The 26,050-nt window shown below is 41.1% G+C and overlaps 1 protein-coding gene across 5 annotated transcripts; it reads right to left on the bottom strand.

Moving 5' to 3' along the window:
• Positions 1–121: 121 nt before the first annotated feature.
• Positions 122–23,658, bottom strand: LOC125750343 (equilibrative nucleoside transporter 2-like). 5 transcript variants are annotated; one of them, XM_049027977.1, is made up of 14 exons: positions 21,492–21,768; positions 21,127–21,210; positions 14,651–14,705; positions 14,469–14,550; positions 12,554–12,699; positions 10,185–10,324; positions 9,952–10,086; positions 9,751–9,848; positions 9,501–9,573; positions 8,352–8,515; positions 7,402–7,504; positions 7,230–7,315; positions 6,924–7,123; positions 122–6,146 (listed from the first exon to the last, which is right to left on the bottom strand). In XM_049027977.1, the coding sequence occupies exons 3-14, from the start codon at positions 14,680–14,682 to the stop codon at positions 6,017–6,019; spliced, it is 1,389 nt and encodes a 462-aa protein (XP_048883934.1). In that variant the 5' UTR covers positions 14,683–14,705; positions 21,127–21,210; positions 21,492–21,768; the 3' UTR covers positions 122–6,016. The 5 variants fall into 5 exon arrangements, with proteins under 5 accessions (XP_048883934.1, XP_048883935.1, XP_048883932.1 ...); XM_049027978.1 differs by lacking the exons at positions 21,127–21,210; positions 21,492–21,768 and adding an exon at positions 23,573–23,658; XM_049027975.1 differs by lacking the exon at positions 21,127–21,210.
• Positions 23,659–26,050: the final 2,392 nt, after the last annotated feature.

The raw sequence follows: 26,050 nt of genomic DNA, 5'->3' as shown, positions 1-26,050 counted from the left end.
TATACTGTGAAAATGAGGCACAGTCTCATGAAATGTCTGCAAACAATTGAGAAAAATTAATTTTTGTTCCTCACTAGAACATATCAGAATAATATAACAATGAGCAAACATACTGTACATATTAAAGACATGAATGGATTTAATGAATATGCTACGTGCATTGGATACTTTTATTCATTACAATCTTCTACAGTAGACTGAATTAAGCATTTTGTTTGCAGTAACAATGATTATTGTAAAAATGGTCAACTTGTAACTATAAATTCCCATTAATCAGTAAAAAATATTACATTATTGTGATTTATTACATTTTTCATCAAGGGATAAATTACTTACATTTTATTCAAAGTTATATAATGAGGAAATTACAGGGTTCTACAAGAACCATAGGCCAATTTACTATTCTGTGGCGATAACAGCAGCTGGCAGAGGGCAATGGATATATACAGTGGTGTGTAGCTGCCCTAAGGGTGGAAAACAGTGCAGACACAGTCACACGAGCTCTGGCACAGGCCGAGGGCAATGGTTATACACAGTGGTGTGTAGCTGCTCTAAGGGCGGAAAACAGTGCAGACACAGTCACACGAGCTCTGGCACAGGCCGAGGGCAATGGATACACACAGTGGTGTGTAGCTGCCCTAAGGGTGGAAAACAGTGCATACACAGTCACACAAGCTCTGGCACAGGCAGAGGGCAATGGATATACACAGTGGTGTGTAGCTACCCTAAGGGCGGAAAACCTCATGCCACGACAACAGTGCTGGGCAGGTAGCGACGTGAGCTACAGAGAGATCTGCAGTGTGTTTTACCATTTCTATGAATTACATTTGTTTGTGTCCCTGCACTAGTTCTTCAGCTGCCAATCATTTAACAGCGATTAACTAAAATCATGTGGAACCACTGAGAAAGAAACTCTAGTCCACCGTGGTAAAGTATGTGGTCTATGAATGGAATCAAAAAACTAAATATGCCAAAAGTCTTGTATTTTGTTTGGTTATTTATGGTCATCATGTTGTAATTAGAATTTTCCCCACAGAAACAAATGGAGAGGCCACACAAAGATGTAATTACAAACCTGTGGCTGTGTGTGCGTGTGTGTATTACATTACATTGTGGGGACAAAAACCTGTTATTTGACCTTGCGGGGACCATTACAAAAAAAAAAAAAACAACCCTGTTTAAAATGCCCTAAAACACACCACCAGTAAATAATGTACAATACATTAACTAACGTCAGTATAATCAATAACGTTAACTTTATCAAGTTATCAGAACCAAGAGGCAGAGCTGAGAAGACCCCTGGACCTCAGTGCTGCTCTCTAAACTTGGGAGGTGTTCCACGAATCAGGATTAAGGGAAAGTCTGACTTATTTTGACAAGTCTGGCTCATTTAAGTGGGAGTACCGTTCCATCAACATGTCTTAAATGAATCCCTGCTGAGCTACCATGGTAACTTCAACAAATCGAGTCAACAAATCTGCTCCGGACCAGGTTAACTGTCTGGCTTTGTTAAGCGTTGTTTCAAAGAATGTCCGACATGTGGGAACAGATTCCCAAAAGATTGTTCCATCGGACGAAATTCCACACTCTCACTACTTATGTCATGTAATAAAGATAATAAAGCTTATAAAAATCACGTCTCAGCATTCCAAATAATTCCAAAATAATTAAAATAAAAGCATACTCATATTACAAAAGTCAAACATGAACCACAATGACTGAGACTAAAAGAAAATCCGTAAAAATAATATGAACAGGAAGATATATATTTTTTGTTAGTCACAGTACACTGAATTTTTTTTTGTAAAAAGTAAAGACAAGATACGTGTCAGGATTGCCCCGGCAGGGATTCACGGACCAAGAAGTGCAGGACAAAATGATCTTTATTAGATCAAAAAGGCAAAGGGCTTTCAAAGGGCGAGACGAGTAAAATGTTCGTGGTCGGAAGGGAAGGTTAGAAGCCAGGGTGGTTAGTCCTATGGACAGGCATGGGACACAGAGACACAGGGAAGGGGAGACGAGAGGTCCTGGGGCTGGCAGAGAAGGCAGGGCAGGAGGTTCAGGGTCGAGGCCTGGTCTGGGGAAGGAAGGCAAGCAGGGTAAGGAGCACACGAAAGGCAAATGGGAGCGGAAAAGAACGAGGGAAAGACAATGGACGAGAAGATGCTCTGTATTGCAATTGGACATTGGCAAATACTTCGCAATCTTAGTTGCATGTGCCTTCTCTTTGTAGTATCTTGTATTAGCGTCTAATTGGTCGCTTTCGCGGGACCACGCCCGGGAGGCGTGACAGTACCTCCCCCGACGGCCGCCTCCCAGAGGCCATTGACGCCGGCGAGTGCGACCCCGAGGCCGCGGCCCAGGTTTGGAGGGATGAGCTTGGTCCTCGACGTCCCGGGCCGGGACCCAGGAGCGCTCCTCGGGGCTGCCACCCACCCAATTGAACAAGTACTGGGGGCGCCTGCTCTGTGTCGGGAGTCCAAGATGGTCTGAACTCGGTCAGCTGGGGAGTCCTCGGGAACCCCTGGTGGTGGTAGCTCGAGGAGCCCATCCTCGACATAGCGGGCTGTAGCAAACAGGCTTTAGCAGAGAGACATGAAAGGTAGGGCAGATCCGGTACACCTTCGGTAGCTGGAGCCTTACCACCATGGTCCCGATCCTCTGCAAGATCTGGAACGGCCCAAGGTATCTGGCCGTGAGCTTACGGCATCCCGGGAGCTTGAGGTTTCTTGTGGACAACCAGACCTGCTGCCCGACCTGGTAAGGAGGGTCGATACTTGTTGGCCTGGGTCTTTGTCTTCTGGGCCAGGGTGTGTAGAGCCTGCTGTATCCGCCACCAGGCCTGTCGGCTGTCCAGGTACCAGGTCTCCACATTTGGCACCTTTCCCACGGGAGAGTCCCAGGGGAAGAGGAGTGGCTGGAACCCCAGGACACATTGGAATGGGGAAACGGATGTACTGGGACTCACCCAGGAGTTGAGGGTATACTCGGCCCAGACTAGATGAAATGCCCAACTAGCGGGGTTCCCGTGGCTAATGAGATGAAGGGTCTTGGTGACCTCCTGGTTCATCCACTCGGCCAGGCCATTTGACTGCTGGTGGTAAGCTGAGGACAGGCTGTGGGAGATGCTCAGTTTATGGCAGAATGCTCTAAAGACCTGGGACGCAAGTTGAGGCCTGCGGTCCAAAACGATGTCCTCCGGGATGCTGTAATACCGGAGCAACCATTGGACCAGGAGTAATGACCTGTCTATAGAAATTAGCGAACCCCAGGAAGCGTTGTGGCTCCTTGAGGTTCCGGGGGCGTGGTCACTCCTGGATGGCAGTTACCTTCTGGGCCTCCATGGCCACTGCTCCTAGTCGAAGGACATAGCCCAGGAACCACACTCCAAGGCAGACGGAAGTGGTAAGAAACATGGGAAAGAAAATGGACGTAAAAACGCTCGGTATTGCAATTGGACATTGGTAAATACTTTGCAACCTTAGCTGCGGGTGCCTTCCCTTTATAGTATTCTGTATTAACGTCTAATTGGTCGCCTCCGCCGGACCACGCCCGGAGGCTGTGACAATTATTATTAAATGGTTATTTCTGCTGAACATTTCACACTTTACAGAGATCAAATAATACAGAATAAGATTATACAGTAATTTTAACATTATACAGTATACAACCCAGACAGTTCCCCGTTAGCTATGGGGATCAAACCAGGAACCTTTGCGGTGGAAGGAAATAGCATAAACCACTATACCACCGTGCCACTGTACTTGTAACATTTACATAACTTATGCATTTAGTATGCAATTTTTTGCCAAGCCAACTCCCTGACTTTATTTATGGCCACAGTATTGCCTTTTTAGTGATTACATCTTTGTATTTTTCATACAGCTCCATCAAACACCACTCTTGTTTTACATGCTTTCCGACTCATTTGATCGATCTATCATTCATCCATTCATTTGGGTTTCTTAAATATCTTGGGTGCAATAAGTGAGCCTTGATTAATTAAAGTTTAACTGTGTTCGTGGAACGACATGAGGCTAAGTCTAGAGATGTTGCTAGTTTGAGTCTGACTTTTTCGGGAAAGTCTGGCTTTCTTTAGCTATTTTCATGGAATACCCCCCTGGTATTAACATAAGTCCGCAAAAAGAAGCGGAGAGATTGCAAACGGAAGGGTGTATCGGAAGCCCTTCCAGGATCCTCCACTTTGCCAGCACCTGAGGCTCATCTCCTCGCCGCTTCGCCAGCATCCAAGGCTCATCTCCCATGGCCCCGGCCTCAGTTCCTGAGGTTCCTGCTCCCGTGGCCCCAGCCTCAGTCCCTGCGGTTCCTGCTCCCGTGGCCTTGGCCCCAGTCCCTGAGGTTCCTGGTCCTGTGGCCCCAATCCCTGAGGTTCCTGCTCCTGTGGCCCCAGCCCCAGTGGTTCCTGCTCCTGATCCTCTAGAGTTGTCGGAGGAGCTGGAGTGGGCTCACCCTGAGTCCTTCCCCAGAGACGCTCTGGAGGATACACCCCATCATGGCAGATCCCGGACAGGGCCCCTTCTTTCAGTCTCCCGCCGAGGGAGAGGACACCTGCACTGGTGTCAAGTCCCATCCACCCTGCCCCTGGATTCACCTTCGGTTCCCCTTGCTTCAGCTTGGCGGTCGCATTCGGTCCCCCCGGCTCCTGCTCGTCAGTTGGCTGTTGCTCCCCCTGTGGTGACTCGTCTATCGCCTGAGGTTATCCCAGCTCCACCTCGTCAGTCACCTGCGCCTTCCTCCTTACCCCTTTCGGAGTCACCTCCGCCTCCCTGGTTCCCTCCACCCTTCACCTCATTGCTCCCTGTCCCTCTGTTCCACTTTTGTTTCCTCCTGGTCCCTTCACTCCTCCTTTCCTCGGTGTATTCCCTGCTGCTGTTACTCCATTATCACCGTCCTTAGTGCCTTTGTGTCTCGTGTTTCCGTTTTTGGTGCCCCTGATTGTGTCCGTGTTTGCTCAGTTTATGTCCTGGTTCTTGTTGTCTTGCTTGTCCCTCATGTTGTTGCTGTTCCCCTTGGTGCATCAATGTTTTTGCTTTTGTTACCCCAGGTGCTGTCTCATCGCGTTCCCTGTGTTGCCCCTTTGCTCCCTTTAGGCATGCCTGGAGTGCGTGGCGATGGGGGGATCCTGACATTCTGTAACATTCTTACTGGCACGTTTCACCAATATTAATAAAACCTGGAGCAACTTTGACATAAATAAGGGAGCTTCATCAAAGTGTGCATGAAATATGTAATCTGTGCAAATTTCAAATCATCTATAATAAATTGCTTCTTACACAATTTATTTTTCTTGAATTTACATGGAACATTAATGATACACACTTAATGTGTGTATGTGGAACATTAATGATACAGATAATGTTTCCAAATGGGTCACGACATTCTGATATTAAACTAACTTCCCAGTAGATTCAAACTTATTTGTATTTATCCATCCATTTTCCAAACCGCTTATCCTACTGGGTCGCGGGGGGTCCGGAGCCTATCCCAGAAGCAATGGGCATGAGGCAAAGAACAACCCAGGATGGGGGGGCAGCCCATCGCAGGGCACACTCACACACCATTCACTCTCACATGCATTCCTACGGGCAATTTAGCAAGTCCAATTAGCCTCAGCATGTTTTTGGACTGTGGGGGGAAACCGGAGTACCTGGAGGAAACGACGACATGGGGAGAACATGCAAACTCCGCACACATGTGACCCAGGCGGAGACTTGACCCTGGGTCCCAGAGGTGTGAGGCAACAGTGCTAACCACTGCACCACCATGCCCTATTTGCATTTATACTTTTTGTATTTGTAAATACTTGTATTTAATGCTGTCCACTTGTGATTGGACCACCTAGGATGTATGTTAATGTGCGAATAGGGTCTGATGTGGCAGAGTGGCTAACAGCTTTTTCTGTTTCTTCTTCCATTGTGTGGGTGGAAACTAATTGAGAAGAAAAGGAGGGAGGGACACTGACAAACACCCTGCCAGAGATAGGAGCTGGGTGCTCCTACTCCGAACCGGACAAATACAACAGGGCTCGCAGCGGGAATGACAATGTTGCCCCCAGAGACAGACCCAGTGCCAGGAAGAATGCCATCAGGGCTCCTGCGGTCTCCCCATCTTTGGGCTCCACTAACCTGGGGGCAAAAGGGGGGTAAGACTAGAACAGACACAAGAGACCACTCTTAAACCCCCTGACCCTACAATATATACCCCTCCCACCCCACATGCTCTCCCCACCTCTCCAAGAAAATTATAATAATTGATATTTTTTTGATCCCCGTGGGGAAATTGTCTTTATACCTCCATCAACTTGCTCTTTGTAGAGTAGCCTGTCTGCAAAGGGCAGCCACCTGTTGGGGTGCCCAAGGAGCTGGGGATTAAGGGCCTTGCTCAAGGACCCACAGACATGCTGAGGCTTGGTTTGAACCTGCGACCTTCTGATTACAGGCACACAGGCTTAGCCCACTGAGCCACACCCTTTAAATCTTCATTTAAAGTCACTGCATGAATTGTCTCAATGTAATCTGGTTCACCAGATCAACATTTTTTCTGTGGCTGTCTGTTCATGAGCCACCACTAAGTGACACTGCTGAAATATTGGTGCAGTCTGTCACAAAATCAAACAGTACTAAACCATCGTGCATACAATGTATCTGCTGGAAAAAAACACTTCTGAAGCTGCCCTTCTCTTTGCTAACACTATGAGGCCGTACTTCAATTTTGGTGGTGATTTGTCTCAAAATTTGATTAGTTTGTCATCTTTACCTATACAATGTCTGAGCAAAGTTGAACACTTTTTGCCAACATGCCAACAAGAAAGCGTCTGTGGTGGAGGATCACTCCTAAAAACCATTTGTATTCCTTGAATGTCATGTCGTAAGTAGAAGCTGTAGACCATAAAGGTAACTCACTGTGGTGCGTAGGTCATAGACAGACACATACAGTATCCACTGGAGATGGAGAAGAGCATCATAATGACAGTGAAGGCTGCATCATGGGAGATGAGCACTGGCAGGTATCTGTTGCCTGGCACATTACAAAGCATTAACAATGGGATGAATGCCAGCCGTGCTACCACCAGCACTGGGAACAGGAGGCTCTCCTTGGGAGGCTGAGTGGGAAATGTGAGGTAGGAGAAGGTTTGTGATTACCCCGTTAGCTGATGACAACAGACAGACATCCTATGCATGATTATAACCTAGATGAAGGTCACCCACCCACTTAACGCAGAAGGTTACACTCCGGCCAATGAAATCCATTGCATTAAAGGTGAGGAAGCAGCATACTGGTGTGAAGTATAATTCTGAGGCAGAGAGAGATCGAATCAGTATCAGACTGAAGGTCCCACAGCTGACATGTCACAGGATTTTCTCCAAAGTACAGACATACCCCAGGTCCCACTAAATTTGGTCTTCACATCTGCGGTGACAGCAGGAAACACAGACAGGGTGACTGTGAACACAAATGTCACACAGAATGCCATCACCCAAATCTGCAGAGAGAGAGAGAGAAAAAAAGAGAGAGAGAGATTCTCAGGGACCTGAATGGGGAAGACTGCGGAAGACAGGGGCATAAATAAACACGTGATTTACATTTTTGGCATGATTACATCAGCATTTATAGATGTTACATACTTTCTGTCTATGACTTGCTAAATACATTTTTACTACAACACTGAATTCATTCTTAGGTTTCCTATAAAAATTTAATGAAAAGTAATGAAAATGCTTTCAATTTTGAACCAGTGGTAACTGTTTAAATATAATTGTTCTCTGTGGTATGGATTCCCAGCTTTTTGATGTGCTAGAGAATTGATAAGATTCATCACTTTAATTTTTTTCAGATGCAAACAGAAGGTATGAAGATTAGGGGTGGTAAAGTTTTGAAAAATATATAGTTTATTTTGGGAAAGTAAGCAACCCCTCTGCAAAAACTCCAGTGCTTCAGAGTCACAGACCGGTACCAGTCTTCAGGCCAGGGGTTGAAAGCCTGGAATACCCGAAACATTTGACCCAAGTCAAACAATTAAATGGAATGCTATCAAATATTGGCATATTGTATGTAAACTTTTGACCCACTGGAATTGTGATATAGTGAATTAAAAGTGAAATAATGTCTCTAAATAATTGTTGGAATAATTATTTCTGTCTTGCACAAAGAACATGTTCTAACAAACTTAGAAAAATTATAGTTTGCTAACATGAAATCTGTGAAGTAGTAAAATGAATTAATGATTTCAACCTAAGCGCACGCCACTTCCGACTAACTGTCTAAACCTCACTGCCCTGTACTGGATATGTGGTTTGAAGAGGGATGGACAGAAGTTGACCTTTAGGTACCTTCTTCAAGATGTCCTTAATAGAAGACTTCTTGTCACACCTGGTCCGCTCCGCCTGCAGGGTGAGCACGGTTCGCTGCGTGTCACATGTTATAGCATCGGGGTGTGGTGCATCGCTGTCAGCCACCAGGGGGCATGGAACGGAGTCTTCTACCTGCCCAACCTCTATCACACATCACAGAAGGTCCTCTTAGTCCACTGTACGCTGCCCTCTTCCTTTGCATTATGCATATGCAAAGTACTAAAGCTAATTTGGCATGTGGGCTGAAGGATTCTGTGTCTGTGTCAGTATCGAACGATTGAATAAGAAAGTGGAATAACTGCAATCATTAAAAAAGAAGTGGAGTAGATGGAATTATGTTTGTACCTCAATTACATTTAATGCACCAATTAATATATTTTTGGTTCGCATCTCCATATTTCTGCATTGAAAAATTCTATCAATAACCAATGTATACTTTTCTCTATTATCGCCGGTGTCAATGGTGAAACTTGGCAGCATTTATTAACGGGATAACCTTCCATTAGTTATTCTGTGGAAAGCTAAAGATCAATCTGCTGGCCAGATTTAATAAGAATCATAAACATGTTGCAGGCCAAATAAATAAAATATTCATAAAAGGCTGTGTCTCGTTGTCATTACAGATGATATCCCCAATAGCCAAAAAATAACCAACAAAATGACTTGTATATGCTCCACTGTTTTGGGGTGGCAGATGCTTTTTGCATCTCCCCAAAATATTTAACATAAAGGTCCCAGTTCCTGCTGTACAGTGTGAAAGCAACACACAACAATGGCCAGGAACTACAAAAGCTCCAGGTTGAGATAGGGACCAGGTTATGGAGGTTCAGTGTGAAAGCTCCTTATGAGTAGACCCACACCTGCCCTGCACCTCTAACCCCTGCCTCCGACTACCACCCAATCCACATAGCACCAGATCTCCATGCCCACAGGAGAGAAGAAAACCTGTTATGATATCATAAGATATGAAGAAGCATAATGCTTTCTTATAAGACCAAAACTAAACCAACATGTAATTCAGGTAAGAAATGTGAGAGTCTACACAGCTTCAGGTAGATACCCAGTGTGTACAGAACAACACTGAGCTTCTGGTAACAGGAAAGCAGCCAAAAGCCATGTGGAACTAACCTCTAGGTAGCAGCTCCATAGAAACCTCCCGCTCATAGCTCATCTTCTTGTTTAAGTAGAACTGGGCAAACTCCTGTAAAAATAAAACATGTCTACACACTATTCAGAATATTTTCCACTGGTTAGACTTTAGGGTCTCTTTCATAATGTGATGACCCCTACATCCACGTGTCTGGAAGACTCTAGCTAGAGATACAGGGGAGGACTTACAGGGAGAAGGGCTGCAGGACTCTGTGATAGGCTTACTCACTAAACGTGGGAGCATGACGTAGCACATAATGTTCAACAGGGTCCCCACACATGGAGTGATGAAGTAACCTAGTGCTGCTGTCTCACTCTCTGCCTCGCCTGTTCACAAAGAGGGAGACAAACACAGGCGAGAATCTGGGGGAGTGTTTCCTGTTTTCTGGAAACTTCATCTTTTGTTTATTGTTGAGCTGGCAGTACTCACTTGCTATGGCCAGCAACATGGCCAATGCAGCAAAGGTACCGGCCAGCCCCTGACCGCTCATGAATACGGAGCTGTACTTTCGAGGGAGGAGGCCCACCAAGCCAAAGAGACTTCCCTGCATCACTGCCCCGAACGCTGGGTACAGACAAACGATAGTCATAAATACAGTTACGCAGACAGAGCGCCACTTTACACACTGTGCTGCATTCGCAAACAGGGAAGGCAGAACTCACAGTTAATGAACCAAGTGGTTGCCATGGTAACCGAGAAGAACTGGTCCTCCTCCATGGGTACCTTGACCAGAACGGCAGTGAGGATGAAGAAAAGAAGGATGAAGACCAGACTTCCAGCAATCCGAACCTTTTCCGAAATCCTGCATGTTCAGAAAACAAACGAAACTGCACTACACAGACTACAGGTCCTGCAACTACATACTTCTAATTCTTGGGACACCTATAATTAGCAGGATTTCAACAACTATCACATTCCAAACACAGCAAGAAGAAGTCCTGGTTGTGACAGATTATATTCATTTATTGCATATTCCACTTACATCCCAATTTGCATAACTTTTTCCACACCAATTAGATGGTTAACTATATATCTTTGTGTTACTCTTAATGTCCATGTTTTGAAATATCATTATCAAATATTCTTTATATGTATAAATATAAAAATGTATTTATCATTTGTGCTATGACCAACATGCTATGACATGTAGTCATACAGACACACACTGACCCCAATTTTATGAAAATCCCTCTGCTACCAATAAAAAGAGTTACTTCAGTTTTGGTACGATTTATCTCAAAATTTGAACAGATCCAAATCTTCATCCATGCATTATATGTCTGCAAGGTTTGAAAAAGATTTGTCAAATACTTTTAGAGTTATTTTGATCGCAAGACCAAGTGTCTTCTTCATTTTTGGGCCATTATATCTGAAAATGAAATCAGGTATAAATCTTCATCCATATAACGTTTTGATGAAGTAGTAATAAGATCCACCAAATTGTAGATGCCATAAGTCAAAAACTAAGTCAAATGTCATCTGGCATCACCCTTCCCTTAAATGCCACTAAGCCACATTGCTTCAGTTTTGGAGAGATGTCTCAACATTTGAATTGGTCTAAATCTTCAGCCAAACAATACGCCTGCAAAGTTTGAAAAAGATTAAATATTATTGGAAGTATTTCCATAATTGTATCAAGTGTCAAAACTGCCTTTTTCTTGGCTATCGCTATGTGGTACTGCTTCAATTTTATTGCGATTTTGCCTCAAAATTTGAACAGGTCCATAAAGGTTGGAAAATCTGTCAAATACTTTTTGAGTTATTGTGCAAAGGGAATCGGCCGCAGCAGCAGACCAGTCCGAAAATCATATTTACTGTATTAGCCCGAATATAAGATGGTGTTTTTTCCCCCAAGAAAGTAAATCCAAAAAACTGGGTAAGTCTTATATTCAAGGCCTAGGATTCAGATGTTATTAAACACATACAACAGTAGATGGTATAAATGATTCACCTCCTGGCTAAAGGTACTTCAAACATAGTTGACAGAATCAACAGTATTTTAGTGATTCAATGTTGTATGAGCAGTGATCCCACCCACCATCCATGATTGGCTGACATAATGTGATGCCACAGGATTGGTCAGCAGGAATAATTATGCATTTCCTGACATGCTTTGCACCACACGTGTCTTTAAATTAATATGTGTATTCCTGCATTTTAATTGTAAATGTCATACCTGTAATGTTGGATTCCCCGCCTGTCCTGCTGCTAGTATTAAACCGATAGTGGCCATAAATAAAGGGAGTAACCTTCATTTTAAAAAAGCTGTCATCTCTTTTATTAAAATGACTCAAGCACTCACCACAACATGTTTTATTTGCCCTCTTTATGTGGGTCTGCCGCAAGAAAAACATCCTGCGCCTTCCTGGGTTATGGAGTTTTTATTATTGACTATTGATCTTCTACCCCCTGTTTATTGGAATATTTTTTAGTTTAATACACTTATTATAATGTGTAGCCTGTGGTTGTTCTTTAACAGTGAAATTGGTATCTGCTAATTTGTTATTTTTTTAAGTGAAAGTATTTTTCTTTGTAAATATAAGATTTGGTATTCCAAAAACTTTCCTCCAAGAATAGTTGTGGAAAAAGTGTGAAAAAAGTACAATAACGTATAGTTCATCCAGGGATGCAATGATCTGATATATAACAGATAAAGTATGTTAATATTACATTGGGTTACACCTCAAGAGATGGGGGTTCAAATCCCAGTCCTGCCCTGTTTTCAGAGTTGCATGTTCTCCCATTGTTTGTGTGGGTTAATAACACTGAATTGACTACACTGAGGTGATTCATGTATTGTGGGTATATGCCCTGAGAGGTCAAGCTCAAGATCAAATTCATTTATAAAACACATTTAAAATAACCAAAACGTTGACCAAATTGCCAAACAATCAAATCAATTCAGATATGATAATAAATATATAAATGTAAATAAATTAAATATAAAATTATAAAATGAATAAGACTCCACATTTACTGTAACCTCATAATGCACAAGTGCTTATGGAAGATGGAGGAAGTGTGTAAATACCACTGATACAGGAAGGAGTTCAACAGGGTAAACAGGAGCAGTGGCAACTGGGATAGCAGAGTCATCCAGTTTTTGAAGTAGTACTCTTTGCGCACAGTGACAGTGCCATTGCTCCATTCATAATTGTTGAGTCGGTTTTCAAAGTACTGCAAAATAGAAACAACTCTAATCAGCCTCAAAGACATACTGCAGAAAAGCTGTAACTACTACCACTGTCAACAGCTAATGCAGAAACTATACAATCAGCTAGGCTGGCATATCTGTTCAGAAATCGGGACCAATGAGTCTTGATCGGCCGTCTCCTAGTGGCCATGCCTCCCAGACTCAAAGGTCATCTGGAACTTGTTCCAAATGCAGAAAAAACAAACTTATAATCATTTCCAGCATTAGATTAGATTATTAGTTGGATTAGACTATTGTTGCTAATCAAGCTTAGTTTTAAGTATCTAGCAGTGCTATAAAATGCAATAAAAGCAGAAAATCTGATATATTAATTCACGTGAACCTTTATTTAACTGACAAAAGGAAAGATTTTCAACATTTGTACTTGTATTTCTATTTTTTTAAGTATATGCAAAGTTATAATTTGATGGCTGCATCACACACAACAAAAGCCGGGACACAGTTGAAATAAGACTGAAAAGTGCACAGAATATTCTAGTAACACCAGTTTGTAAGACTCCACATTCAGCAGACTAATCGGTAGCAGGTGAGGTATCATGATTGGTAAAAAAGTAGCATTTATCAAAAGCACAGTCTTTGCAAGCAAGGATGGGTCCTGGCTCATTCCTTTGTGCCAAAATTCATTAGAGAATTGTTAGTCAGTGACAAGATTCTGAAAATGCAGAGACATATCAGTGCATAAAAGGCAAGGCCGGAAACCACTGTTGAGTGTCTGTGATCTTCAGGCTCTCACTGCCTAAGAAACTCGTGCTACTGCGACAAATACAGCCACCAGGGCTCAGTGGTACTTTGGAAAACCATTGTCACTTAACACAGTCTGTCACTGCATCCAGAAATGCAACTTATGTACGGAGGAAGCTATACATCAACTCTATGAAGAAACGCCAGCGAGTTCTCGGGGCCCCTCCACATTTCAGCTTGTTTTCGGAAAAAATGGGTATCGAGTTCTCTGTCCCGAAGATGAAACCGATTATCCAGATCGCTATCAGTGAAAGGTACAAAAGCAGCACTTGCGATGTATGGGGCGCATCAGGGCCCATAGCATGGATGAGTTGCAAGTATGTGAAAGTACCATTGACGCTGAGGAGTATGTTAGGAGTTTAAATACACATACATTGCCATCAAAGTCTAATGTCGCGTATGTTTACAAAATACAGTTAAGTTGGTCATTGAAAATCTTTTCTTTGTACTTTTGTCAGTTAAAGGTTCATGTATATTTTCATTTATATTGTATTTACAAATTATCCCAACTTCTCTGGAAATAGGGCTTGTAATAATAATAATAATAATAATAATAATAATAATAATAATAATAATAATAATAGGCTGCTGTAAGACAAACTCAGTAATGCTTCACAAGTTTTGCCTGGACTTGTGAGGTCATCACACCACTGAATTAATAGCATTTTATACTGCCTTTGCTATATCTGAACATAAGCTGTCGCAAAACACAACAAACCCAAGGCACGTACTTAAGAACATAAGAAATTTACAAATGAGAGGAGGCCATTTGGCCCATCAAGCTCGTTTGGGGAGACCTTAACTAATATCTCAAAGTTGTTAAAATCTTATCTAGCTCTGATTTAAAGGAACCCAGGGTTTTAGCTTGCGCTACACTAGCAGGAAGACTATTCCATACTCTAACTACATGCTGTGTAAAGAAGTGCTTCCTCAAATCCATTTTAAAACGTTCTCCCATGTTAGTGACTTACTATCTTCAAATTGGACATACCATTGAAGCAGTTACGAAAAAGTTCCATGGCAGAAGGGTTCCCAGTCCAAAGATAAAGAACATGATGCCCACCAGGCAGCCCCTGTCAAGAGAAAGAGGTCAGACCACCTGAACCTACTTCCATCACACTGCCATGTCTAGGTTATATTTCCCAGTGAGGGTGTTGGAGGATGCATTCTGACCTGTCCACAGGTGTCTTTCCTGGGGTCCCCATTGGCTCTCAGTGTAACGCTATTCCTGGAACACAAAGAGAATGACATCTTCATCTCCAACCCAGTTTGTTAAAAAATTATTGACCGTCACAAGAAAAAGTAGCAAGCCTTGCAAGAGCGTTTAGTTCATATTTGCAAAGCGACAGTTGTTAGATCAACATGGGGCTGAGGAAAATAGTCATCTTTGACCCCATCATTGTGACGGAGAAGAACCACCAGACGCCATACAAATAAAACGTTGGGTTGATGCAAAAATTACACATCAGTCAAAGTAAATTAAATTAAAACAAGAAACACTCAAGACCCAACGCATTCACTAAACAAAACTACTGATATGGTATTATAATAATTTTATATTATTGTTACCTTATAGCATGAAATTATATGAAAATGTAGCTATTTGACTAAATACAAAATTAATTGTTAGTTACACTGCAAATATCACAACTTAAGATACTCATTGGAAGTAATTTAGATACGTCGTACATTAAGATACACAAACAGATTCATAAACAATCATTTCAATACAGATTGATTCATATACAATCTTTTTGACATCCGTTTTCTCCTGGCATTTATCTTAAACACATTGGCCTGCTTGTGTAACCGTGTTGTTTTCTAAAGAAATAAGCAGAGCTCATAAACAGAATGGCTGTTTTGGCAGAATGTTATTTCCTGTACCAGAATGGTGATATTATTGTTATAACAACCAATGAGCAACAAGTGAACTGTTCAATAAAAATTCACAGTAGCAGTGACTCAGCAGTGACCCAGTGTGTATCCCCAGGTAGAACGCTGAGGTACTAAAGGAGGGTGAGCTACACCTGGACTGCAACACGGTTTTGCATTATGGCAAATAAGTGTCATGCTGAAAAGCATGCATTTGCACTGTGTAGGAAAATAAGGAATTAACTCCCAAAAAAATCAGATTAAAATTTTTCCTTTTGTGTACTTTCTGGATGAAGGAACTAAGGCAACCCTTTTCACAGTGTTTTGTACTGAGTAACATAACACTTATAAATGTCATTTGTCCCCAGTGCTGGCCTAGTGTGTTCTGGGGCTGTAGGCGAGACACAGATGAGTCCCCCCCCCCCCCCCCCAGAGCAGCAGAAAACAAATTTTGTCAGTTCATATTGAACAATATTTCAGTATTACACGGTTTCAGGCCACTAACTATTTAGCTAGCTTCTGTTTCAGAAACAGTGAAATACTGCATTAAAAGTAATGCAAATAATTCCATTGAATTCAGTTCAATTCAATTTATTTTAATAGCAGCAGAGTCTTGCAGTGGTTAGCACTGATGCCTCACAGCTGTGGGTCATGGATTCAAGTCTTTTCCAAGGTTCCGTGTGTGGAGCTTGTATGTTCTCCCCGTGTGGTCATGGGGTTTCCTCAGGGTTCTCCGGTTCCCCCTCACAGTCCAAAAACATCCTGAGGCTAATTGAAGTTACCAAATTGCCTGCAGGAGTGCATGTGTGAGTGACTGGTGTGTGACTGTGCACTGTCATGGGTTGGCCCCCCCATCCTGGGTTGTTCCCTGCCTTGCATCCATAGCCTCTGGAATGGGCTCCGGTCCCCCGCGACCCTTAATAGAACAAACGGTTTCAGAAGATGGATGGATAAATTATACCCTTTATTTGATGTTTGCACAAGAACAAGTTACAGGTACATTTGAATGCTTCTCTTCACCTACCCCATCTTGCTTTCCATGAGACACACAGACTGGTGAGATCAGGCTTGAAAGTGAGAGTGCTCAGTCAGCCAGCATGCGGCATGCTTATTTCGCCAATAGGGGGGCTCTGTCTGTCCCTAGGAAATCTCAATTTGTATTTCTGTGAGCAGGACGTTCTCCAAAGAAGATCTGAGCAAGATATCTGTTATATATTTTTACAGAAGTTCCCCAGGTTTTATTTACTTTTTTCCCCCAATACCTATAACCCGCTAGCCTTCACTCCCCATGCATATCAGTGAGCCTCAAGCACCTATGACCTCATCATCAGCTAACTGGGTGAACCATTTTTAGTAGATACTGAGCACTACATACTAGGAACACCCCAGAAGACCTGCTGTTTTGGGGATGCTCTTTAGCCCTTATCAAAGTCACTCAGATCCTTATGCTTGCCCATTTCTCCTGCTTCTACTACAATAAACTTCAAGACCTGACTGTTCACTTGCCCAATAATAGACAATAATAGTACCCTTGACTGGTGCCACTGTAACGAGATAATCAATGTTATTCACTTCACATGTCAGTGATTTTAATGTTATAGCTGATCGCAATATGAAAAATCAGAAGAAACACCTCTGGTTGTGTTCCATGACATTATTTACACCGGTTTCAATATTTCATTGCTTTTCTTGTTTTCATAATACGTACAAACACAAAACACAGTCCATCAAGTAAATACATATCCATTTATTAATTGGGATACAGAAACATAAAACACTGGGGTCAAGCCACACACGCTTTGCTGATCCATGCTCAAACCATTAGTGCTTAAAATATGTGGTGCACGCATAAACATGAGATTACAGAATCAGACCATGCATAGGAGACTGTTCAAAATTAATTGTTGTTCTGTATTGAAGTACAGGGTGTGAAATACAGTGTGGCAATAAAGGTGCAGAGATAGATAGACAGACAGAGATAGATAGATAACAAACAAATAAAAATGGCAGCAGTATGACAAGTAGCAGCAAATAGTGTATATCGATGGGTTTAATATGAATAATGTCAATAATGTCAACAGTATAAACCAGGGGTTACCAACCTTTTTAAAACTGAGAGCTACTTCACGGGTACTGAGCCATACGAAGGGCTTCCAGTTGAAACGCCCTCCTAAACTTATCTAAACTTCATGTATAATAAACATGTTTTAGATGCTTTTTTTTAGATATTGTCATTTTCAAATCTATATAAATGCAAATGTGATTAAAGCAGAATAGCAACAGGATAAAATTAAATTTTAGACGCCGCTCACTGGTGAGTTGTGATATTTTTAGAACATATGTGGACCATGTTGGTGACCCCTGGCATAAACAGAGTCTAATGACTCTAAGCAGTGGAAAATTATTCCCATTGAATCTTTGACACTTGTACAGTTTCAATAAAAGTAACTGTGTGCAGTGTAGCAGCACATAGGATGCTGCCTCCCCACCCTACTCATAGAGAGAAAAGTTTGATTCATTTAAATGAATAATTCAATTGAATTTGTTCTGTAAATTCAACCAAACTTCTCATTACTAGGGAGAACACAGGGAGGTCTGATGCTGGATTGTAACGCCCACACATGGTAAACTTTTACAGAGCACAGAAACACACAAGTAACTGGGACAGGTAAACACATTTATATAAAGCGCAGACACAGCACAAGTATTTACAACAGCTACACATGGGGGCTATTTTCACAACCTGAGAGCATGCTGGGAAATTCTAACTAGTGGAACCATATCACCCGGCACAACAATCTTTTGCGCACAAGATAATCAGGGTATTGAGGACACTTCTACGAACATGGAGCGGGGAACACAGCTCATAAAATTCAACTTCAATCTTACAAAGACTTTCGTGTAAAACTGTGATAAAGTTAGCCCCATACTTGAGATTTCCAAATGTTGGCATGTGCACTTCAGGTTTATTTATAGTCAGGTGCCCTGTGTGGCCATAAATAGCGAAAAGGGTGTAACGACTACTAGGATGTTACAGTAATGTGTGTGGCTCACAGAAGATGCATATGGAGCTTAGGCTTATAGTTACAAAATTACTGTTACTGTTTTACTTACAAATAAAATGTGGCAATGGCACATAATTTACACCTAGTCCAGCTTAAAATGATTTTCTTATGTTTCACGACTTAATGTCTACATTACATTTACATTTAGGGTAGAGTATAATGTTGCTGGCAGAGGCGTCAGAAGTGCACGCATTCTTCACTCAAGTATAGATACACGTTTTAAAAAATACTCCAGTAAAAGTTGAAGTATCGACTTCACTTTTCTTTTACTCAAGTTAAATTGAAAAAGTACAGGCTCTAAAACATACTTAAAAGTATAAAAGTATAAAGTACCCTTGCAAAGGACAAAACCACCATTTTAGGGCAAAACTGACTGGACCCCATGTCCAAACGGTATGTAAAACGCAAGCAGAGAAAAATAAAGCCAGATAAATACTTAAAGCTCCATCGGCCATTACCATCATTATACATGACGATCGCCTTTTTGCTAAACACATCATGCAAAAAAATATTATAGTACTGTAAAAGATGGAGGGATTAGAAACTCAATGTGCATGGTGTTCAAAAAACTTTACTTGTATGCAAATATATTACGTGTTGTGTTTGTTGCCAGAAGAACTCAGGTACTGTACACACCATAGAACTACCAGAACCCTCTGTTTAGCTTCAAAAGAAGCTGATTTTCAAAGTTCTTGGAATCAACGCACGCCCTTTTCGATGTGAATATAAGTCCGGCTGTGCTGAACAGTAATTCGCACGCAGTTGAGGCTGGTAATGGAGTGTTAAGGTTGAATACTGTCGGGAAAGACTCCGCTAACACTCCCACCAGTTTTATTAGACATTTCGTCGAGCCTCAAACACATTTAAGCCTCAACCAATCAGTGAAGTTGTCTTGATTCGGAATAGGTAAAACTCATGGCAAAATGCCCTAATAACGTCATTTAAATTAAACGAAACAAGAGTAATAAGCCTGGTTTGAAAATGTAGGGCGTAGAAAGTACAGATACTGTAGCCGTGCTAAAATGAACGCAGTAAATGATGCATATTGCGTTTTTCTTTCTTCACTGACACATTCCAAGGACCTGCAGTACTGCATTCAGTACGTGCATAAATTCCAATCCCCTCTCCAAATAGCAATTATTTAAAAATACTGATCCACAGTGGCGTAGCCAAGATTATGGGCCCTATACACAAGTAGTGTCGTATAGCAGTTAACAATGCTGAAATCGCCCATTAATCTAGGCTAGACTACAACAAAGCTTTAAAATATAATTTTAGTTCTCTAACCGTACATTAGCCAATTTCTTTATGGCCTAATAAATTACAATCAAACAAGACTTGACTTGATTTTATTTGCAGAATGATTAAATGATTTCATATACCGTACATGTTGGCGAACCTTGCATTTTCAAATTAGTACTATTGCTAAGGTGTGGTATGCGAACAACAGTTTATTTAGGCTTTACCTCAGATTACAGATGTAACCAGGGCATCACTTGAAAGTGCATTAGACGTTCTTTCAATTGTCATGGCATTTGTGCTCACCTTTCTTGGAAAAGGAGTTTGTCAGTAGTTGCTTTCCCTCATTTTGCTTTTACTCTCGATCCCGCCTTTCTTTTCTTTTCTGACAGCCTGATTTCGCTTTTTTGGTCAAGAGCATTGTCAACTGCAAGGCTACAATGCGCGCTCTAGCAGAAGGAACGGAATGCTAAGTAAAGTGCGTCTAAGTTAAAAAGCCCGCTGAAGGCAGACTAAACCATTTCGTGTTTTTGCAAGGGGTGAGGGGTGGCCTGTCCTCAGACACTGTATACAGTATGTGGGATACAAAATTCAATCCATCAATCAACCGATGTATTCAACCAAACAAAACATTCAATTTACATTAGTTAGCAACATTCATTGTGACCTTTATTTATGATAGTAATATTTAAAGAAAAACAAAATTCCAGACTTCTCAAGGGCCCTCCCCCGACTTGGGGCCCTGTTAAGACTTTTCTCCCCACTATGACGCCCATGCTGATCCGTACAGAAATTAGGTTTGATCGCATAAAATTCCTTCAACAAAATGCGTAAGAGATCTCACAAGTCTCGAAGATTTAATGGAAATAATTTGCCACTGCTTCTGACATTAGACTCTGTTTGTACTGTTGATATTATTCATATTATACCCATCAATATACCCTATTACTGCTACTTGTCATACTGCTGCCATTTTTATTTGTTTGTTTGTATGTTTATTTGTCTGTCTTTCTGTATATTTCGGTCTCGTATTTATTTACGTTTTCATTGTTAAATCTCTGTATACGCTAATAAGAATTTCATTTCTTTTTAGTACATCCTGATCCTGTACTTCATACACATAATAAATCTTGAACCATTTGATTTAGCTATGCGCGATCTGACGCCGTGATCTTATGTCCATGTGTGCGCCACACATTTGAAGCACGGATAAGTTGGCCGTGTATCGGCAAAGCTTGGATAGCTTCATGACTGCAATGCGCCTTTGTTTCGCGGCCACCGGCCACGGTTTGTTTATCTAATTAACCTTATTCTGAGGTCTAAAACTAGAAGAAGAGACGACTTAAAGGCGAGATTATCGATCTATTTATTCACGTACTCAACTGTTCGTGTTGATTATGAAGAGCTGCGCTAAAATTAGCATTTCTTTGGAAAACATTTTCATAACATCAATGCGAAGCTGGGGTAAAATACCCGAAAGTAGGTCTCCAGACAAAACTTTAGGAAGGGCGTTTGCTGTGTCGATCTCCTCTTAACTGAGTAGAGTTTCGAGGAAGTCTGTAACAGTAACAATCGGAAACTGCAATAAACTAAAGAAAGATTATATATATAATCTGATGAGATGTAAAACTCAGCGATGAATGATTAACGTGTATCACTGATGCGTATAATTTTACTGAAATGGAAATAAAAAGACGTCTCGGTTCGTAACACCATGATTACCTCGATCAAATACGGAAATGAATAAAATACAGTTTTCGGCCATGTTTACAGTGACGGTGTTAATATAGCATTACTGATGAGATAGCATTAATTAAATAAAGGCAAACAGTACTAACCTTCACGAAGTACCTTCCAAAAATAACAACATCACATCTACATTTCTCGAAATGTTGACGCGTCCATTCAGCACATGTACCCGACGAGGCTGTTTATCATTTAAAGCTGCATGTCTGTTTATTTCCCATGAAGTGATGTGTCGCAGTTTATCTGACAATCTTTCTATCCAGACAATGGAAAGTGCATTTGTAATTCATGCTGTATGCTTTTGATATACGATTGATGTAACTACCTTAATTCAAATAATGGGTGATAGATGGATAGAATGAACCGTATGTTGTGCGGAAATACTATGGGTTTACGATAGCCTACGGTCAAGCCATCCCCACACATAGTTTGCGGGTGCACAAATACTACGTGTTTGCAGCAATAAGTTCATTGGATCTTTGTAGTATGTCTCCTATTCCAGGTTGATAATGATCTTCTATATCTGGCAAGTAGCCACACACAGTTCTGTCCAGTTTAATGGTGAAAATTAGGGTTTCTGCTCATTCAACCCTATATACTGTACTAAATACATGTATATACAACTAAGCGTTTTTGTAATTATGCATTTTATGTCTCCCATAATAGAGTATTCTTAACTTGGGTGGGAGACATAGTATGTATACTTACAGAGATACAGGCTCAGTGGCAGATACATGTATTTGTTAATACAGAATACTGGTTTGGAAAAATAACCCTTTCCCACCTTAATTCAGTTGGAAGTAACTTTGTGTGGCTACTTAATTGCCAGATTCAGGAGAACATTCTCAAGTTGAAATGGGACACAGTGGGCAATGGTGTCTTAATGGTTAGGGAAGCGCACTTGTAATTGAAAGATTGCAGCTTTGAATCCTCGAGCAGCCATGCACCACTGAGGTACCCTATGCACGGTACTGCTCCCTGGGTACTGAATTAGCTGTCCCCTGCTATATCACATGGGGGTTAAATGCAGAGGATGCATTTTGTTATGGTCTGTCAACAATGACCACTGACCTCTAAATTATGGTTTATTACAAAGATTTGATTGAAAAAAACTATGCGCATCCCGTAGTATTTGCGCACATACAGTACATGCTATGTGCGGATGGCTTGTCAAATAATACTGATGTTCATGAACAACCTATTACTGTGTCTTTTTTACATCAGCATAACATGTTGAACTATTTATATCAGTGTCCTATTATGACATATATTATTTAAAGTTTTACGATTTGCAAAATAAAGTTTATGTTACACTATGTTGTGTGGGGAAAGATTCAGCAGAATAAACAAATGGAAATATGTGAGTTGCGTACGAGGCTGTGTGCCCATGCTGATCCCAATCCACTGCTGAAAGTGCCTACAATGGATGTGTCAGAAGTGTCAGAACAGGACCTTGGAACAATGGAATAATAATAACAACAATAATATCAACAACAACAATAATAACAACAACAACTAGTAACTGCAAGCAGCGACTGAAGCGTCAGAACGTCATCCATGGCATAGAAACAGCACAGGAGTACTGATAGAAAACTGAATACTGACTCTCACTGGTGGCCAATGTATCAATCAGTCAGACTGATACAATATTACATTATCAAACCATAGATATAACGAATATTTATTATTATTATTCTATATTATTATTATTATTATTAATTAACCTTTGGGATAACGCATTTTTTAAATTGAACTGAGATTTTAGTTCCTTCACCTTTCTCAGCTCGCTTTTTGGAGGGAAGTTAATGTCGTAGTTTTTATGAACAGTCCGCAAATGTCGCTCCACGTTTCCCATCTTCGGAATATCAATGGCAGACTGACAGATGAGGCAAACGCACTTCAAATATGACATTATGAAAAGGAATCCTCCTCCCATTTAGTGTGGAAGTGGTAGGTTTTTTGTTTCTTACTTGGTCCAGCTCCCTCATTCATTTTCTTTTTATACCCTTTCTTAAGTTTAGTAGAAATAAATTGGATTCGACTCGATCGCTTGCTGGAGTTCTGCAGCAGCTGGCGCGGTTGAACGCGTCATCCTTCCTCTATTTTTTTATGCCATGCGATGTACCCACTCTATCTTTGCGATTGTCCAGTAAAATCGACGCATTGAGCTTACCTGGTTTAGATCGTACAGGTTTAAGTTTTGTTTGTGCTGGCTGTGTACACTTAGACTTTCCTGCATATTCAGAACAGCATTGCTCAGTTGGGGATGCGCCATATAACAGCAGTACAATTATACTTTGTCCATTTTTTTAAATAAACTTTATGACATGGCGCACTGACTCCACCTGCTGGCCAGTTTATTAAAATGTGTAAAATATTGGAATCCGCCTAGGCTTTTATAGAACTTAAGTCAGGCAGTTGTCTATGAGTCAAATGGCAGTAAAATGAAATGCAATTAAAAATGACTCAAGTGAATGCCAACTGTCATAAGTCAACTGTCAGAAAAATCTATGGTGATGTAGGGCTGGGCAGTATGTTGAAATTTCATCATATATTAGATACATTTCTACATAAGAAATGGTTTGATAGTGTAATATTGTATCAATCTAATTTATTGTAAATGTAGACAATACGGTTTGACATAAAATGGCAGGATGAACAAATCAGGCAGTGCCAGAATATGGCATCAAATCAGACTCACCACAAGCTGAATTTGATTTACCCGAATTTAGTGTTGACTTGACCTTGAATTTCATTACCAAAATACGAGACCTTGAATTTGAATACTTTTACCTGAACCTGAATTAATGAACCCAAACTTGTGTCATTTACAGTATATATCTATATACTGTAAATATTCGATATACCACTAAGTCCTAATGGTTCGTCTATTGGTTCGTTGGGTGGGGAACGAACCCCCCCCCCCCCCCCCCCCCCCCCATTGTTCCCCAGAAACTTTCACTATGTTGTGAATAGATTTGCAGCATTTTTTTTGTTTTCCATGTCTCTATTGGAATTTCTATGCATTTTCTGAGATTGTAGTCACTGTATTGGTAGATGTACAAAACCCCTTCCCAAACGACTGGAAACCTTTCTTGTGATTGTGTGCACAGATCTACGCTTGTTTATTCTTTCCGAGTATCCCGGATGTTTCCCCTGTTTTTCTGAACCTGAATTTCTCAATTTTACAACCCAAACTTGAATCTTTATTACCACACAATCAAATAAGTTCAAGTAAATTCAAATTTGGTTTCTTTAATTTTAAGTTCAGGTAAGCGTATTTACGTTCGGGTTCCTTAGGGCTAATTCAAGTTCAGGTAAACATGTACAAATTAAGGTTCTGGTATTCAGGTAATGAAATTCAAAGTTCAGATTAACATTCAAATTCAGATATTGGTTAATAACTTCATATTTGGGTTGTGGTGAGTCTGATTTGACCCCATACCAGAAAAAGTAACGAGACGTACGTGCGGGCAATGCCAAAAATGTACTGTGGTGGATGCATCCTAAAAAAATGGTGTGAATGAGCAGACATGCGAGGTACAAATCAGGCAGGCAATACAGAACGGGAATCTGGTAGTGACAGACACCCCCACAAAACCCCGCCCACCTAGTATATTAAAAAAAAGAAAAAGAATGAAACGCTAAGAAACACAATGTAACGGGTGAAAGGGCAACGCGCAACACGCATATCGTAGAATTTTTTTTTCCTGAAAAACCGAAATATAAAGAAATAGCTATCACAAAAAACGTACATATTCAAAAAAATTGGCTAAGAAAACAAGCAAAACCTTGGTCTGGATTAGTACTTTCTGGACCTGAACTTTCCACATCTTTTTTACATCAATTTTTCAAGTCGTCGATTTTTTTCCCTTCCATGTGCCTACCTGGGCTCCACATGCATTAACTTTTTTTTTTTTGTTCATGTGACACAAAACAGCACAGAAAAATAGTTATACAATGTCTTAATTTGAATATAAGTATTTACCTGAATGATGCAATCCCTAAATACTTCATACACTTGGACATTTAGTCAGTTTGTATTTTTTTTTTTTTTTTTAAGAAATAACTTTAAAAAATATTTTCTCTGTCTATCGTGACGTTAATCTACACCCAGCCCTATAAGGAGGTCCTCCAAAACTTGGGGGCTGGTGGCAAGATTGGCACTCTGGCCACCAGAAAAAAAAACACACTGGTCCATTCGGAGTGATGTGGTGCTGAGGTATCACCTGCCACATGGCTTAACTCAGGTTCTCATCCCTGAGGTGGTTTGTCGTGTGGTGGGTGCGGCAGCGCACTGTATCAGTGCATGCTCCTGACTGTCATCTAAAAGAGGTAAAAGTCAATGCTAATATCTAAGTGTTTTCCAAAAACCACAATAAATCCCAAGGTTGTGGGTTCTTGCCTCTGAATGTTACTGCATGTTCACCTGGGCTTCCGTGCGTTTCCTTTGCTTGCTGTCTTTCCATGTGCACGGTTGTGTGACTGTTTCAGTGCCCTTGTACTGGGCTGTATCCCGAATCCCATCCGGAACAAGCCCAGGCTCATGCTCCTCAGGAACACCGATTCAGGAAACGATTCCTGTTTGACTAATACTTGACTGTTTAAACGAACTTTAGCAGATCCACGAAATTAAATAACAGAAAATAAT

This window comes from Brienomyrus brachyistius, chromosome 10 (genome assembly GCF_023856365.1).
Source record: "Brienomyrus brachyistius isolate T26 chromosome 10, BBRACH_0.4, whole genome shotgun sequence".
In the NCBI taxonomy this organism is placed as follows: domain Eukaryota; kingdom Metazoa; phylum Chordata; class Actinopteri; order Osteoglossiformes; family Mormyridae; genus Brienomyrus; species Brienomyrus brachyistius.
This window is presented reverse-complemented; position numbering and strand designations above follow the sequence as displayed.